Genomic DNA, 17,822 nt, shown 5'->3' with positions numbered 1-17,822 from the left:
CTATGAACCTGCCTCAGGTGAATCATTCTTTAAACTTACTCCCTCCCTTCCAGCGCTACATCTCAGCTTAAAATAGTCATCCTTAAAAAGGCAGCATTTGCATGCACAGAGATACGGAGAATAGAAATTCATTGCCACATTTGGCAAACAGCAATCACTCTATACCCAATATATACATGAAGAGTGTTAATATATATGGATGTAAATTATGGAATTAATATTCAATAATTTATCAACATAGCAGTGTTTATCTGGTCTTTATTTGCACTCATTAATAGTGACATGTTTTTATTTTAAACATGAAAAGGGGACACAAAAGTAGATTTGGGGCATTTAAATAGTTGAAAAATCCAGCTACCCATTGGAAACAACTACAGGAGCATGATAAACTGGCCAGGGGATGTAATATGCAGGCTTCTCAAACACTATAGCCAATACTATTTTAGGTGAAACTAGAGATGAGCTTTAGGTCTTGTGAGACTCTGTAACCACACTCCCTCCCATATGGGAGAAAAAATAGTTTCTAACTCTAGTTTCTAAAGAGTTTCAGCAAAAAGTTAAACGAAGATATCAGCAGTAGAGGCATGGCTTAGCCTTACTGAATACAAACTTGCCTGAAACCAGGGACTCTACTTGCTCTGCTGCTACTACCTATACTTTGGCAGATACATTACTGTTTAGATACACTAGCTCGATAAGAGGTGGTGTAAATATGAATGCAAGCCGGGGCATTACACCCCTACCTTGTTGGGTAGTGCCCATAAGCAGAGCTCCAGCATGAGTGGTTGGGAGCTACTTCTGCAGCAGGAAGCCAAGTTTTAATTAAAATTAATCCATTCATTGAGACTAAATGGCTAAAACTCATCTAACCTTTTCATCCATCTTCAGAGAAGCTCATAGTCACTTCAGACAGGAGTTGGTTGTTTCTCAAGATGTGACCCAGTATTCCACAAGTCCACCCCAGAAATAAGAAGATCTGCCGTGGCCAAATTTCAACAGATTCTAATTAGGAAACAAAATCAGTTCTTATGTTCAAAAAAAAAAAAAAAATCACACCACTAAGAGAAGTAGCTTCAGACAGCTGCAGAAGCCATAATCCCTTTCGGTACCTCATCAGATATGCAAGCCCAAGAACAGAGGATGCATGTTTTAGTTTAACAGCTGCCTTGGTTTTGTGGGCTGTAAGGGCCTTGCCATTTCAATACAGGTTTTTTAAAAAAATGGACAATATAAAAGAACGAACCAATATTCTGCAGGGAGGGAGTGTGGCTACATACAAATCTAAATTAAACAAAATGTTAGTCATTAAAAAGAAAAACTACACTATACCCTTCAGGGGGCTGGTGTGAATTGTGTGTTCGTCTTGCCATGAGTAACTGCTTACACACACACACACACACAATGTTTTCAAGGCATTTTTCTTCCAGATCTGAATATAGTCAACTAAATGTATATATTTTGCCGTGGGAATATGGCCTAAGAGACTTGCCACAGCTCTACCTTTATCAGTAGCTTTACTTTCCCCATGGTCATGCTGCATACCTGGGAAGCATGCAATAAGGAGGGATTGCCAGGTTTAATGCACAAGAAATAGTCTGGTTTCCTTCAGTACCACAGCATACCAACTTGAACTGAACAAAATTAACCCACTTTCCTGATCTGGGAGTTGTGCCAGAGTGAGGAGTGAAGGATTAGGCCTGCGTACTGAATCATTGGCAAAAATGCATTAGCTTAGGTCTTAAGTTACCCAGGGATTTCCCAACTGTAGTACATGCACCTCCAGGGGTAAGTGAGACATCCCTGGATACAGGAGAAACTATGTAATGAAGGATTTTATTGATTGCATTTTTACAATAGGCTAGTCAGACAAAGCTTTAAAACTGTGGGAATAGATTATATAAAATATGGTAAATTTACTTCAAGATGAACCAATGAGAACACAGTTACACAGAATCCTCACCTCAATCATCATATAGCACTGGTTCAATTGCTCCACAACTGTGCAGTTTAATGGAGTTCAGAACTTAGTTAAAGTGCAATGTATACTGTGGTGGTGGGGGGACGGGACTATCAGTATGTGAAATATGGACAGATGGATAAAGACATAGGCTATGTCTACACTGGCGCATTCTTACGCAAAAAACTCTTTTGTGGAAGAGTTCTTCTGCAAAAACTCTTCCAGAAGAGAGTGTCTACACTGGCATGTGCTTTTGCGCAAGAGCATCCGTGCCAGTGTAGATGCTGTCTTACGTAAGAAAGCTCTGATGGCCATTTTAACCATAGAGCTTTCTTGCACAAGAAATTCATGTTGCCTGTCTACACTCGTCTCTTCTGGAAGAGCTCTTGTGCAAGAGGGCTTATTCCTGAACGGGAGCGCCATTGTTCTTGCACAAGAAGCCCTGATTTTATACATTAGAAAGTTTACTTGCGCAAGAATACGCAGCCAGTGTAGACAGGCAGCAAGTTTTTGCGCAAGAGCAGCCACTTTTGCGCCAGATCGCGCAAGTGTAGACACAGCTATACTGTTTATAAGATCACCACCCAAAGTATCAGTGGTGAGAAGGAGTATTTAGACAGCTGGTAGATCTGGCAGGAGTTATACAAGAAAAAAGTTTTGGGACCTCTGGTCTACACTAAAGATTTTAAATGGTAACAAATATCCCAAAACAGTCCTACCAACCAACAGTGTCCGAAAATAATTGGTCACCCCACACCTCCACATCAAAACCCAGGGGTCTCCAACTTCCGGCCCATTGGCCATCCCCAGACAGAGTGATTGTGCAGTCTAACCTGGAACTACTCCGGCCAGGGGTGGCCCAGGGGCTGGGAATTAGAGACCTCGGTTTTAAACACAGTGACATGTTTGGAGTTAGTCTTCGGAAATCTGAGCCTTTAGGCATTCATCTTTTGAATCTTCTCTCTCAATCATAAGAACTAGAAATGTTCCTATACAGACTCATGATAAAATTGAGAGGGTTGGTAATACTGAAAAGCAGTGTTTCTTAAATTGTGTTCTGTGGCACACTGGTGTGCCTCGAGGTAGTCGGAGGTGTGCCGCGGAGAACAGAGTTCAAAATGTCTGCCCTTAAAGGGGCAGGCAACTTTTTTTTTTAGCTTAACAAAAAATCCTTGGTGTTCCACATAAAAAAAATTGTTTGGTGTTCCTTGGTCTTAAAAAGTTTAAGAAATACTGCTGTAAAGGTTAGTTACATAATGGTGCCCAAAGCAGTAGATTGTTTAACTTACGTTTGAGTGCTTTTGATTATTAATGCATTAAACATTGACACGGATTTGGGAAACAAGACAGCATGCAGAAGGTACAATGGTCACAGATTGCAATGGGTGATGCTTACTAACTGACACTGAAAAAGTTACTCAGCTGTTGTTCAAGATGTGTTGCTCATCTCCATTCCAATTAGGTGCATGTGCACCGTGCGCACAATCATCTGCAAGTTTTTCCCACAGACTGAAAGGGAGGACCGTGAACTACTATGTGTTTGTTTGACCACAAGCTACAGGAAGCATCTGTGTGCAGCTCAAATTACTATGAAGAAGCATGCATCTTCCATGCTGAGGGTGGCAAACCAATCTCCCAGATCGGAGAGGAATGGTTTTACTGAGGGACGCTATGCAGAACCTTCCACTTCACCATGAACTTGTTGAGTTCCCATAGGTTTAAGATCGGACAGAGCCCATCTGGCTTTGGGAATTTGGAAATAGTGGGAACACCCCCTTTGCCCCATAATTCCTGAGGAACCTCCTCCATTGCTCCCAGAGCAAGGAGTGCCTGCACATCTTGGATAAGGAGTTGCTCAAGAGAAGGGTCCCTGAAGGAGGACAGGGAAGGAGGAAAGGAAAAAGGAGAATTGGAGAGAGTATCCCATTTCTGCCACGTGAAGAATCCAGTGGTCTGATGTTATTTGGTACCACGCATGGTAGTAGTGGGACAGATGGTTCAAGAAACATAGGGAAGGATCCCTTATTGTGACAAGTGCTCAGTCCTTGGCACACTCTTCAAAATGATTGTTTCAAGCCCAACGGCTTAGTAAGGCCTTGATCCTGTCCAAATGGGGGACGCCTGCCATTCCTATCCCATGCCTGTACACATCCTGCCTTGGCGGAGGAAGACTGCTGTTGTGGTGGCTGGGGCACGCATACTCAAGGGTTACATTGTTGCCCTAGCGTCTTTGAAGCTATGCAGTCTAGAGTCAGTTTGTTCAGCAAACAGACCTACCCCTGTCAAAGGGGAGGTCCCACAGAATTTGCTCAACCATGCACTATGCCTCATAGCTATTACAGAGGACAAGGCGCATGCCCAATGGATACGTTCTCCTGTTTAGTCACAAAGCCCAAGTTTTGCATCAAGCGGATCATGAATTATTTCAAACTGGTGTGCCTAAGAAATCAGTGGATTTTTAAAAGGTGCTACCAAGCAAAATTAAATAAATGTAATTGACATCACAAAGCAATTTTAAAATGGAACTTTTATAGAACTTAATGTTATACATGATACAATAAACTTGCAGTAAACAGATCCAATGTTTAAAGGGTTTTCTTTAAGTCTGCATCGGCACACAGTAAATTGGAAGTTTTTCAACACTGCTGATGTCAAGTCTTCATCTCCCCACAACTGCAACTTACACAAGTAAGAATTTGGCTAAACGTAGCAACAACTTTTGACTCGCTTGTGTTTTAACTTGTAGTCTCAAAACAACTATTAATAATTAATTTTTTTGCAAGTTTAAAACAGTGGGAACCATTCAATATTATCAGTCTCACACAGGGTTTGCATGCAATAGACCTAGAAGGTGTGCAGACTTAGGTTCTAATTTGGGAGGAATGTAAATTGCTTTGAGAGAGTATAATTTGTTTTGCTACATATGCTACCGTATTACTTTGATTTTCATGGGAGAGGGAACACCCCACCACCTCCATTCAAATGTGCAATTTTCTATATCTCTCTTTCCTGCTGTAGGTTGATAGACATTCTTCTGATATGCATGAAAATGCTACCTATATGTACAAAGAGTATGGAAAAGGATACAACCAATTTAGTGCAAGACAAATATTGATCTGAAGACAACAAGCAGTTAAAGGAAGATCAAAGATTCCATTCATGTAAATATAAGGCAAATGGTCTTTTTCTTAATACAAGATCTTAAATAGGTTGCTTATTATAAGAGGTAGAATATATCAAAAAGTATTTAAGAAAAACATCTGTTACTTTAACACAATAATTTACTATGTTTCTAAAAAGTGTCCCTGTTGTGATTTTTAGGTAAGTAAAAGAAGTCCAGCTATGGAAGCATAAGATTTTGTGCTCCATGTTGATTTTACTTACTGAAAAAGAGAACACGGTATTCTCTCATCTGGTCAGTGCTCAAGCATTAACCAACCCCTTTTGGGGGGAAGGGAGGTTATAACTTGGAAAGACTCCAGTGAGAAGATTTGGTGGGGATTCCTGATCTTCTAGTGTTATGTGTAGTAGCATACAATCGTAAGTAAGGCAGTAGAACTATGGATACAAGCTCACAACTACCTCATGATAATGATAAATAAAAAGAGGAATTTATTTAATTGCTACAGGAAAAAAAAATTTAAAAAAAGTTACTCAGACTCTAGCAGACTCACTTTGTTTCAGTAATTAAAAGCTGTCTGAGGCAAGAGACAGCTGAACTACTCATTCCCAGCGTGGTAGCCCTCTTAGTAACCATGGCTTCTATTCATGTTTCTTAGCACAGCCAAGAGACGCTGATATTTTCTCCTTTGTAATTCAATAAGGCATCAAGTAAATCTGAACTTGCATTATTACCCTTTGGAAAAGTAGTGTTAAAGCTTCTTTTTTCTCCCCTCCCCAGTCATTAACATTCTATAATGATTATTTTATTAAATAGTTTATAAAAACAGGGTTTTTATACATTCAGGTAGTCATGATAACAATCAAGTAGTAAAGAAATCAAATGAAGAAAATATAGATGTCATTCTAAATTAAACACAATTCTGAAAGGTACACAATATATGAAGTATCCATACATACACACACACAAAATCAGAGAAATACAGAGGAGCATCTTCTATGCTGCTCTTTCACCATAGAACAGGATTGTCCAGTTTGGAAAAACCAGGGTCTTTTTTAAGGTCCATGTATGTTCCATTGCTCACCCAGGATTCATCTGTGGATTTCCTGTCAAAAGATAATAGTTTCCTGAATACATTGCTGCAGACTTTTGTACTTTTACTGCCCTTTGGTTTCTTGGTCTTGCCTCCACTCCCCACACAGTGGTGGATTTGCCTTTGGAGCCAATTGTTCCCTGGACCCAGACCCAAGTTCAGAAGGGCCCTGTTTGATGATGGGAAGCCCAGGGTACTCTGGGAGCTGTAGTTCCTTGACCAGCTCCCTACCTAAAGAACCGGTCCTGGAGCAGGAAAGGGACTACACTTCCTAGCATTTCCTTGGCCACTAGCAATAGGAAAGGGAGGAAGAGGGACATGGGAAGCAGTGAGCCACACTGTGAACAGACAGCTGGCTGCTAGAAGGGGCTGGTGCGTGCACAGGGGACTATGCAGCTCTGGCCCAGATCTCAACCTCAGAAGTCTTCCCCAGATTGGATTAGGGTGGTAGTGGCCTCGGTTCGCTGCCCCCAAAGAAGGAATTGGTTGAACTAGGTGGACAATGCAGCAGCAATATTGCATTGGTGATTTCCCCTCAGACAGAGTGGGACAAAGGAACAACAAAAACCTGAAGCCCCTCAACTTTTTCTCATTGTGTGGGACAGTCTTATAATATGGATCCAGATCTCCACTGACAAACTGGATACTTGGGGTAGGGATGTGTTAGAATTGATCAAGTAGCTGCTGACTGCGGAACTCAGAGCTGAATCCAGGCCACACTGGTAAAATTGGGTGGCCCAGGAGACATGGCTATAGAATAACTGGATAAGGAAGGAGGTAAGCCTATGGGGAGTTTCCCCTGATCATTATGAACTATGAAAGTTCATTATGAACTTTCTGCTCACTGTGGACACTGATAAACCTATATGGGTTCACAGCTCAATGAGGAAAAACCAGGGGCAGCGGAAATGGTATATAGCAATACATATACTCTTGCAGAGGTGTGAGATCAAAGTGAAAAATGCCTCAGACTCAGTACTCAGGTGTACTATAGCACTGCCACACCAGGCCCACACTCTGAAGGGACTGATAACGATTACCGGGTGGGGGTGTCACAAAAATCCAGCCTTGCCCCCTTTAGATCTTGAATTGCCTGGTTTTGATAGGGCTGATGCATCCATAGTTTGCATTACGGGAAGATAAGTACTCAGCACTTTTAAAAATCAAGCTCTAGGCTTCTGCCTCATCTTATGGTCCACAGCCAACTTCCTGGAAACTCTTGTAAGAATAGTCTTCCTAAATGATCCAGGATATGAATGTGAAGCATTCTTTAACTTCCTTACAAGAATAGTTTGTAGCCCTTATCTTTACTGTGGTAGTGCTTCAAGGCCTCAATTAAGGATTAGGGCCCATGGCATTAGACACTGTACATACAGACTGGTCCTGAACTGGTGAGATTACAATGTAACTTTATTAAAGAGTATTTATGACTGGTCACTTATTCTAAAATTCTTTTTTTAAAAGACAGGTTTACCCATTTTAGAAGACAGAAAATCCAAGGAATCAATGATAAATCAGTATAATTCGTATCTGATCTAAGATTTGGGTAATGATCTTGCTAGAGATTTTTACCCTATTTAAAACAAAGCACAAGTTTCATATACTTTTAGACCATGTGTTCACTATGGAACATGGTCTAAAAGTTTGTATGGCCAGGTTAAAAAAAAAAAGAAAAAAAAAGGATGTAAAAGTTGACTAATGGAAATAAATACTTAGTCCCTACTCTATGGTGGTACAAAGCCAATGCTGTAACACAAAAGCTTCAATAAATATACAATATCTGCCCTGTATTACATAGTACCTGAAAAATCTAGGATGATGCTCCAGGTTGTTTTCTTCTAAAACCTTTCGCCGTTCTCTCTGCAACTGTTCAATTCTCTGCTTCTGCATTTCAGCTCCTTCAATATTCCCTTCCTCTAGAAACCTACAGTACAAGTTGTAAGATTATTGGTGCTTCTGTTCTTTGCTTTTGACACGCCCTCCCATTGACTCAAAGCTTCGGAATAGTGGTAAACATTTACAATCCATACTTGATAGAGACCACATACTGAAAGAAATCTTTCCCGAACCCTGTTTTGTGTCCTTCAAACCCCCCACCTGATCTCACCAAGCTCATTATCAGAAGCAAACTCCCCACAGGCGAGGACACACCAACTCAAAGTAATAGCCCATCCTTCCAGTGCAATAGATGCAATGCCTGCAGACATATCCCCAATGCTATGATGATCAATACATGTGGTGTACCTCCTCTAGTTCATCCAGCAGCCCACTATTATGTGGTCGTAACCAGACAATCATTACATTCTTGATTGAGTTTTCACTCAAACACAAACACTTCATATCACTCAGGATGAAAACTTTTCACAAAGTGATCACTCTGTATCTGTTTTATCAGTCCTCATCCTCAAAGAAAACCTAGAGAGCACCTTCAAAAAACAAGCCGGGGTGCTACATTACTAACTGCTAGACTTTGAACATCACAGACTGAGTGAAACGGTTTTTATTGTTTCTTACAACAAATGTATAGCAGTCCTGACTACTAACCCTCAATTGCCTACTTCATTTTAAGAGGTTTTTCACAGAAGGTGAGAATCCTTTATGCTTAATAATCTGTTCCAACCTGTTCTAGTTAGCTCAGGCACTTAGTTTTCCTTCAAGTTAAGGGAAGCTATCCAGTGAAGCTCAGATTTGTCCCTTCCACCAACAGAAGTTAGTTCAATAAGATTACCTCATCTATCTTGTCTCTCTCTCATATTGAGCAATATGATGCTGTTGTGAAAAGGCAAATGTCATTTTGGACATATTACCAGGAGCATCATATCTAAGGGTATGTCTACACTTGCACCCTAGTTCGAACTAGAGATGCAAATGCAGGCATTCGAAATAGTCAATGAAGCGGGGATTTAAATATCCCGTGCTTCATTAGCATGATCTCGCCGGCACGTTACTCCGAATGCCAGCTGTTTCGAAAGTGAAAGTGCACGCAGGACGCATTAGTTTGAACCAAACCCCTTGGTTTGAACTAACGTTACTCCTCATTATTATAATCCAGTGAGGAGTAAAAGTGTACTTACATTTCAGTGTATAGCATATAGAGCAGCATAAACAAGTCACCCTCCGGATGAAATTTTGGTTTGTACCAACTTCACTAGTGCTTCTTATGTAGCCTTTTGTAAGACTAGGCAAATATCTAGATGGATTTGTGTGCCCGAGAGACCTCTGCGTACCCTCCAGGAATACGTATAACCCTGGTAGAGAACCAGTGAACTAGATAACCTACAGCAGATGAGGCCCTCCAGAACGTTCATAGAATCCTGCAAATATAAGGATGGCAAGGATCTCAGGAGGTTCGTTCTCTCTTTAAAGTTTCCTATTTTTGCACACCTGCCAGTTGTAGTTATCATGGCAACTCAGGCACTGATGGCTGTTGTCATTTTAAACACTATAGCTAAGATTTTTAAAATTTTAGGGCCATCGGGGGGCTGTCAGAATTGCAGGACTCCCATGGCAAGGTATGTGGGGGAGACTGGCTCCGTGCCTTGGAAGGGGCAGGACCTCAAGCAGAAGGGGCAGGCCTAGAGGCTAGCCTCCACCACCCAGCCGTTCAGCACTGCCCAAAGTCCACCATGTGGGGCTATGGTGGTGATTTAAAGGGCCCAGGGCTCCAGCTGCTGCCATTACTGCAGTAGGTGTGGACAGGAGCCCCGGCCGGGATTTTAGAATGGTCAGCCTTAGAGCAGTTGCCCCGTTCTCCACCGACCCCATTTGGCAGGCCTGAGGACAGGGTCTCAATTTTGGGGGTACAAATAGCAACCTCTTAGAGGTTCCTAGCTGTCAGAGAATACCAAGCGCTCGTCCACTGAAAAAAACCCCAACCACCAAGATTCTTTCAAAGATTGCAAAAGTTAGACCCCTCAAATGAAGACACCCCAAAAAAAAATCACACTGGAAAATCCTGGTCCATAGCTGCTCTGAACAAGGGGTTAAGAAGCTTACTTCTGATCTACATTAGTGCTCTTAACCATTGCTAGCGTAAGTGGAGCAGTACTGGTCCTAGCAAAAATGGGAAAATGTAAACAAAAAAGTCTATAGTAAACAGACCAAGTGTGGAATAAAATGTGACTATATAAAGAGTGAAGAATACTGTATGAAAATATATATGCAAAACATTTTACCTTTGGTCTGGTCTAAATCGTGTGTCAGTAGGTGGTAGGAATGGCCTTGTCTGTGGGTCCAGTTCATTTAACTCTAATGCAAACTGTGTAAATCCATAATACTTCTCATAATCTTTAGGCATGGGATCTAAAAAGAAACACACAAAAATAAGGAAAATTAGGCTTTTTTTTTATGAAGTCCTGCTATTTTAAACATGCAAAGGCTTTATAGCTCACCCCAACCCACCGCAAATAGCTTCCTGAAATCTTAGTCAAAATAAAACAAAAATTGATACATTGCAATATTGCAGAAGAGCAGGCTTCATAGCTTGATACTAATTTTATGAGAGATAGGTGCAAACCATCAAGCTTTGTAGGAGTTCATATTTGTTCATTTCTGCAATCTGATTCTTTATGGACTCATCCTTAATTTGTAAGAACAAGTATTGATTAAACATCTTCAGAAAATTAATATTTCTTTTTTTTAAAAAAAGAAATAAAACACTTGCCCAAATGTGGAATTGAGATCCCAAAGTAAGGGGAAAACACAGGGCAGAAAGTTAAACAAAAAAAACCATGAGCAATTTCTTCACCAAAAGTAAATATTTGAAAAATTTAGTTATACAAGTTATCCTTTCAGTTTTAAGTTTTACACATTAAAATAAGGATCTCAACTGGCTAACTCATTACAAAGGCAATTTCCCCTTTCTGAATATTCACATCTCCAGACAAAATGGTATGGATGTCCCATTTCCACCTTGACTTGATTAGCTTCATAACACAAGCAACCTCTTCCTTCTATACTCCTGCTTCTGTAACTAATTCATCTGATGAAATGGGTTTTACCAGTGAAAGCTTATGCCCTAATAAATCTGTTAGTCTCTAAGGCTATGTCTGCACTACCAGATTTTTTCAAAATAAGAAGTTATTTCGAAATAAAAACTCCTGAATTAACTATTTCAAAATAAGGTTATTCCTCTTCACAAACAGGAGTTTTTTCAAAACAAGCCCATTATTTCAAAACAGGCTTGGTAGTGTGGATGCTCGCCTTATTTCAAAATATGGGGAGTTATTTTGAAATAACTCCCCAGTGTAGACGTGCCCTAAGATGCGAAGGATTCCTCAGTTTTATACTAAAAGCAGAACAGCAAATTTGTTTTCAACAACAAGCAGTGGTCTAGGCCTAATGTGTGATGAGGGATGAACACAGGTGTTAAATCCATTCAAGCAAATTTACATTCTGCACAAATGTTGATTATACTGTTTACTAACTTGCTCGCCATATGCAGGTTGGTGAGGATGGGGTCCCATAATATATACTTTCATGCCATTTCCCAAAAAGCCGATGTACTACTTTCCCATTTCTGTCCATGACACTGCCTTCAATCTCATGCATATTGGGATTCCAATATTTTGCCTATAGTTAAAATAAACAGAAACAATAATGCTGCAAAGACAGAAGGGATGAACTATTTTGCCATTTAGATATGTTATGCTATTGTACTCATGGTGTTTTTTTTTTTTTTTTTTTTAAGAATAGCTATATGTAACATCTGGGACAAACATTCATTCATTTACACTAGTGTTTCTCAACCTTTTTTTTTTATAAAGTACCCTTTAAAAAAAAAGGTAACCCCAGTACCTACATTTCAGAATTTTTCTTCTACCATTGCACTGCTTAATCGTAGGCAGGCAATGAAATTTTTGGGTATAAGTACAAAAATAATAAAACACTGTAAAACTTAAAACAAAAATTCAGTTTTCTTCAAATTTCAGTTGTGTTGATGTACCCCCCGCCGTCCCCTCCCAGACGTCTCTTGAGTACTGCTAAGGGTATTCATACCACTGGCTGAGAAACACTGATTTATACTACACACAGTGTTACAGACAAAGCAACTCTCACTAATTTTAACAAGTTGTCTGACAAAACACCTTGACATGTTTTTAAAAATGAAACTATTAAAAAAATCTGAAAGGGCAAAGTTAAGCAGAGAAGAATAAAGCAGAGACTGGACTCTGATTTTTGCAACATCTAAGGCAAAACCAAAGAGGTGTCTATTTATCTAAACTCCTTTGCATCTGCAAATTTGGGAGAGTAATGCTCAGATAAGCAGTCCCAATTTTAGCCAGCTAACAATGTAGAATTCTTAGTATTTGCAATACATCTCAAACTTTAAGACCTCAGCTCCAAATACTATGTCTTTGTAATTTTTCAATTAAAAATAAAAGCAGTGTTATCTAGAAAGTGGCATAATACTCATGGGAACAAAAACAACAAAAGAAATGTCAAAGGATGTTAACAGTAGTTTATTTTCCTCTGCTGCAGATGCATGGTGTATGCAGCAGTACTTCCCATGTGTATATAAAACGATGAAACACACATTTACTCCAAGAAACTTTGATAAGGGGAACTAGGATTTAGGCAACTATCCTGATATGCAAGCACCTCACTCAGGTAGAAGCCAGCCTAGACAATAGGGCTACGTCTACACTGGCCCCTTTTCCGGAAGGGGCATGTAAATTTCACTAGTCGTCGTAGGGAAATCCGCGGGGGATTTAAATATCCCCCGGGGCATTTAAATAAAAATGTCCGCCGCTTTTTTCCGGCTTTTAAAAAATCCGGAAAAGAGCGTCTACACTGGCCCCGATCCTCCGGAAAAAGTGCCCTTTTCCGGAGGGTCTTATTCCTACTTCAAAGTAGGAATAAGACCCTCCGGAAAAGGGCACTTCAAAGTAGGAATAAGACCCTCCGGAAAAGGGCACTTTTTCCGGAGGATCGGGGCCAGTGTAGACGCTCTTTTCCGGCTTTTTTAAAAGCCGGAAAAAAACGGCAGACATTTTTATTTAAATGCCCCAGGGGATATTTAAATCCCCCGCGGATTTCCCTACAACGACTAGTGAAATTTACATGCCCCTTCCGGAAAAGGGGCCAGTGTAGACGTAGCCTAGATGTCTCAGTGGGTTTCGAGTTGCCATGTGCTTCCAAGAAACCATTTTAATTCACTGCTAATATAGCTTTAAATTGGATGGCCAGGAACACTTGATGCCTTATTGAAGCACAAACTTTACACAACTACTCAGCTAAGCTACATAGTATACACAAATGGCAGGAGCAGAGTACTGGTTGCTCACCAGGAGTCTTGTTAGGCATTTGTACTGTGAGTGGCAGTGCTACAGAGGCTGGTAGAAGTTAACTTGAGGAAATGGAACAGACTGCCTCACAGTTGTTTAGGGAGAGGCATGTGGGGAACCACCACTAGTGGACACAGTGCCTGCCTTTAATCAGAAAAAGTACCCACTACTGCAGTGGTTCTCAAAGTTTGGTCTGAGGACCACTAGTGGTCCGAAATAGACTTGCAGTGGGCTGCAGGCTTGAAGCTCGGCCTCCCCTGCAGTGGGGAGCCCATGTTGGTGCTCTAGCCCTGTGCCCCCTTCCCCTACGTGGTTGGAATGTCAGAGCCAGCTTCCTGCTGTGGGGCTGGGGGAACCCAGAACCTCACATGCCACATCTGGCTTGCGGCGGGAGGAAGTGGCTCCATGCACTGCTGTTCCACCTCCGTCGGGCCAGGGGAACGGCAGTGCAGGAAACTGCTCACCTGGAGGATTTCCCCGCTGCTCCCATTGGCTAGAATCATGGCTAATGGAAGCAACAACAGATCGTGTGAGGGAGCAGCAGGATGTGCAGAGCCAAGATGCACCCCGTATGCTCCCAGACCATGCACTCCCATTGCTCTACCACCGAGACCCTGATCTCAACCCTCCCACTGAGACACTACACCCCCTCCCCACTCCTGAACCCTCTCCCCTACCCAGACCCCCACCTTCAGCCTGTTCCTGCACCCAGCCTCCCATCCAGACCTTTCACCTTCACCCCCTCCAGCACCACACCTGACCCTGCACCTCCATCAGCTCTCACACACTGAACCTCTCAGTTTTGGCCCCATCTAGAGCCTACGGAGGGGGTGGTGGTACAGGACACAAAATCTACTAGCCCTGGGACCCCAGAAGACTTAATCTGGTCTGTGGGAAATGCTGAACTTCCGTACTCCTCCTACCCCCAGCGGGGCAGGAGTGAGATGTCTCAGTTGGAGGCCATATCAGAGAGGGTTGGAGTTTTTTTTGTTATTTTTTAATTTCTAACTTGTGCCCCACCCCCAAATGATTTTTCTGTGGGTCTGGGGCCACTGACCCAAAAAAGGTCCCTCATCCCTGCCATAAAGAATGTTGAAACTTTTTTTTTGACAAATATTTTACTTTAAGACAAAGTTTGGTAAACTAACATGATAAAGTTAAAGCACTTAATCTCTTTAATGATTTTGATTAATATTTCTTTTCTTACTGGTTTGTACACCCTTTTATGTTATAGCCGCATATTCACATTTCTATGCTCCAGTAGCCTAACTAAATACTAAAAATAATTTAGTAGTTAAGGTATTTAGAGATTAGTGAAGACATTTTGTCATCATGGGGTTGGCTAGTGGTCCGTGGAAAGTTTCACATTGAGCGGGGCAGGCTGCGGTCAAAAAGTTTGAGAACCACTGCACTACTGGCATCCCATTCCCTATCCTTGGGGGTTTCTTTTCATATATCAGGCATCTCTTCATACAAAACAGCTGCTTTTATTTTCTGCACAGCCCTCCCTAATGAAATGCAATTCTTTTATAGTTGTATTTTGCTCCTGGTGGACAAAATAATCCTCCTCCTCCTCCTCCTCCAAAGCACCTATGGCAATTACAATTAGATCAAAGGGCAAATGTAATCCATAAGACGCCCAAGAAACAAGAGTACTTTCCTGGACCTGACTCTCCTATAGAGCATCCTCCTTACAGAGGCACTCCTTAGAAAAAGTATCATCCACAATGCAGCAGGAAGAGAAGTCACACCTTTATGAATGTCAGTTTGCAGAGACAAGTGTCATCATTCCGGTTTTTGATAATGATCTCTCCATAGTGTTCAATCCATCTTTGCCCACTTAAGATATTATGGATGCAAGAAGTCACCTTATTCCACTCAAAATGGTCTCTGAAACTTGAAATAATAAAAAGAGGTTAATGATGCCATCCCTAAAATAACCAATGAACTCGTAACAATGACTAATGGGGGGAATTTTCTTATTGAAAATGCAAAATAAGTCATTCCAAATTAGTCTTCTCTCCCTTTCTCCTCCCCTTCCTGGCAAACACAACAACATAGCAAGAAACTCCATTTCCCTGAAAACCTTTGCATGTCTAGTATAAATCATAGCATTGAATTAAGTTAGTGTTTTTAGGTCAACATACACTAGCTTAAATTGTGGCAAAGTTAAAAACAGTTTTTGTATTGCACATAACGCTTGATTAGGGGAAGGAGCACTAAAATGCCCATTTAGTTTAGTGTCCATTCTTCACAGTTGCTCACAAACATCTAGGCTACGTCTAGACTGGCATGATTTTCCGTTAAAAGCATTTGCGGAAAAGAGCGTCTAGATTGGCACAGACACTTTTCCGCAAAAGCACTTTTTGCAGAAAAGCATCCGTGCCAATCTAGACGTGCTTTTCCGCAAAAAAGCCCCAATTGCCATTTTCACGATCGGGGCTTTTTTGCACAAAACAAATCTGAGCTGTCTATACTGGCCCTTTTGCGCAAAAGCTTTGCACAAAAGGACTTTTGCCCGAATGGGAGCAGCATAGTATTTCTGCAAGAAGCACTGATTTCAGACAGTAGGAAGTCAGTGTTCTTGTGGAAATTCAAGCGGCCAGTGTAGACATCTGGCAAGTTTTTCCACAAAAGCGGCCGCTTTTGCGGAAAAACTTGCCAGTCTAGACACAGCCCTAAGGCCTGACTGAAAGCTTTCTGAAGTCCAGGGGAGTCCATTGACTTCAGTGGACTTTTAGTCAAGCCCTCAAAGCTCAAGTGAGCTTGTGCTGTAGGCAAGAGCATAAAAAGACAGACTTAACTAGTTTTTGGAGAGGCAGTTGCATATTAGAGCAAGAGTGAAAGGAAAGAAAAGAACAAAACAAACAAGGTAATTATACAACACTAATGTCTATCTGCCAAGAAACATCTTAGTTTTAAAAAATAATGCTGAGCACTTAATGTCTGAAAATGAATCATTAAAAGAAGGTCGATACGTTTCCAAATATCTGTTCATTATGGCCTCTTCAATACATATGGATATTTAAAATATCACATTGTAAACTTCAAAAAAGTCAACCTTTATTCTGCCTATCTTTAGCCTACAGAAACCTTCCAACACCCAAACACTACAATGAACACCTCTGACCTGCAAACAGCACAGGGCCAGCCCCTTCTCCCATCAATCATCTTCCAATTCATCAGCCCAAACCCACTTACATCCTGTCTCTTACCTTCCATCTCCAGACCTCTCCCCAAATTCAGATTTTTCACTATGGACAATAGACCATAATATATCATCCCTTATTCTCCACATATGTTCAGAAACACCACCATTGCCATACCCATGATTCCACTGAGGCAGAAAGTCCAATTTACATAACCTATCTTCCCTCTGTGGAATGGTACACCAAGTATCCTCCCTAGTTCCCTCAAAAATGCAAGGAGAAATAAATAGAAGGGAAGGAGGAGGGGAGGGGTGGAGAAGAGAAAGATGCTCTGTTGCCCAGGAAGACCTAGGACTATTGTGTTATAGAAGAGAGACTATAAAGAGTCCCTGACCCAAGATATTCTCTTGCTATTAAGAGCAGTTAATGAAACCAAAAGGGGAGGGGGGAGAGAAGAGACCCTGACTGCCATCTACTACAGTACTAAGCCTATAGCCGTCCCTTAACAAAAGCATACATTTTCCTCACTAAGTATGCGTAAAACAATTCTAATAGTGTATTGACAGAAGAGCTGCTAAAGGTAGACTCTAAACCAAAAGCGAAGGTTAGCGAGTGAGCTACATGAGTGGCCCCCATTTCAGTGGGCTGCAAGATTGTCGTAACCAAGAGAATGTCCTGTGATAGGGTAGTTTTGCTAACTGTGCTTACGTACCTACAATTAGCAGGCTGTGCCAATTAAACCATAGCAGTGCTTTGATTGGATGCAGACGGAGCACCAGCTCTCTCAGTCCATGTTGTGTGCAATCGGTATGTACCTTATCTCACCTGCCTTTACTTTAAATGTGTGTCACATTAGTAATACCAGTAGGAAAACAAATATGTGGATGGAAACCAGCGGAATGTGACAACCCTGCACATGGGCACCAATAAACAAAATGGCTCATGGGCCACGCATGGAACCCCGATGAGTCACATGCAACCCACATGTTGCCTACAAGAGCTCAGATATACCACTGTACTACAGTTGTGATCCTATCTTGTAAATGCAGCCCTGCTTCATCTGAATAGCCATGTGTTGAGGCAGCACTTACGCTGGCAGAGTTACATGTGTTGTACCAATTGGAACGATTTCCATGGACTTCCCCCAGAATTTGTTTTTCCATCTCACATCTGAAAAAGAAAACCAGGCACATTTAACAGTAAACAGGTCTATAAA

At 41.3% G+C, this 17,822-nt stretch overlaps 1 protein-coding gene across 5 annotated transcripts in view; it reads right to left on the bottom strand.

Annotated features, from left to right (window-relative positions):
- Positions 1-4,466: 4,466 nt before the first annotated feature.
- OSBPL3 (oxysterol binding protein like 3) overlaps positions 4,467-17,822 on the bottom strand; it is a 127,781-nt gene continuing 114,425 nt past the window's right edge. For all 5 annotated transcript variants that reach the window (XM_006138372.5, XM_014581221.4, XM_006138373.5 and 2 more), the window contains 6 exons: positions 17,698-17,776; positions 15,209-15,353; positions 11,598-11,742; positions 10,347-10,473; positions 7,973-8,095; positions 4,467-6,184 (listed from right to left, as the gene is read on the bottom strand). In XM_006138372.5, coding sequence (XP_006138434.3) covers positions 6,088-6,184; positions 7,973-8,095; positions 10,347-10,473; positions 11,598-11,742; positions 15,209-15,353; positions 17,698-17,776 — 716 coding nt within the window. In that variant the 3' untranslated portion in view covers positions 4,467-6,087. The remainder of the gene's footprint in view (positions 6,185-7,972; positions 8,096-10,346; positions 10,474-11,597; positions 11,743-15,208; positions 15,354-17,697; positions 17,777-17,822) is intronic.

This window comes from Pelodiscus sinensis, chromosome 2 (genome assembly GCF_052426305.1).
Source record: "Pelodiscus sinensis isolate ZL-2025 chromosome 2, ASM5242630v1, whole genome shotgun sequence".
Taxonomy (NCBI): domain Eukaryota; kingdom Metazoa; phylum Chordata; order Testudines; family Trionychidae; genus Pelodiscus; species Pelodiscus sinensis.
The sequence above is the reverse complement of the archived record's forward strand: the minus strand, read 5'-3'. Positions and strand labels throughout refer to the sequence as shown.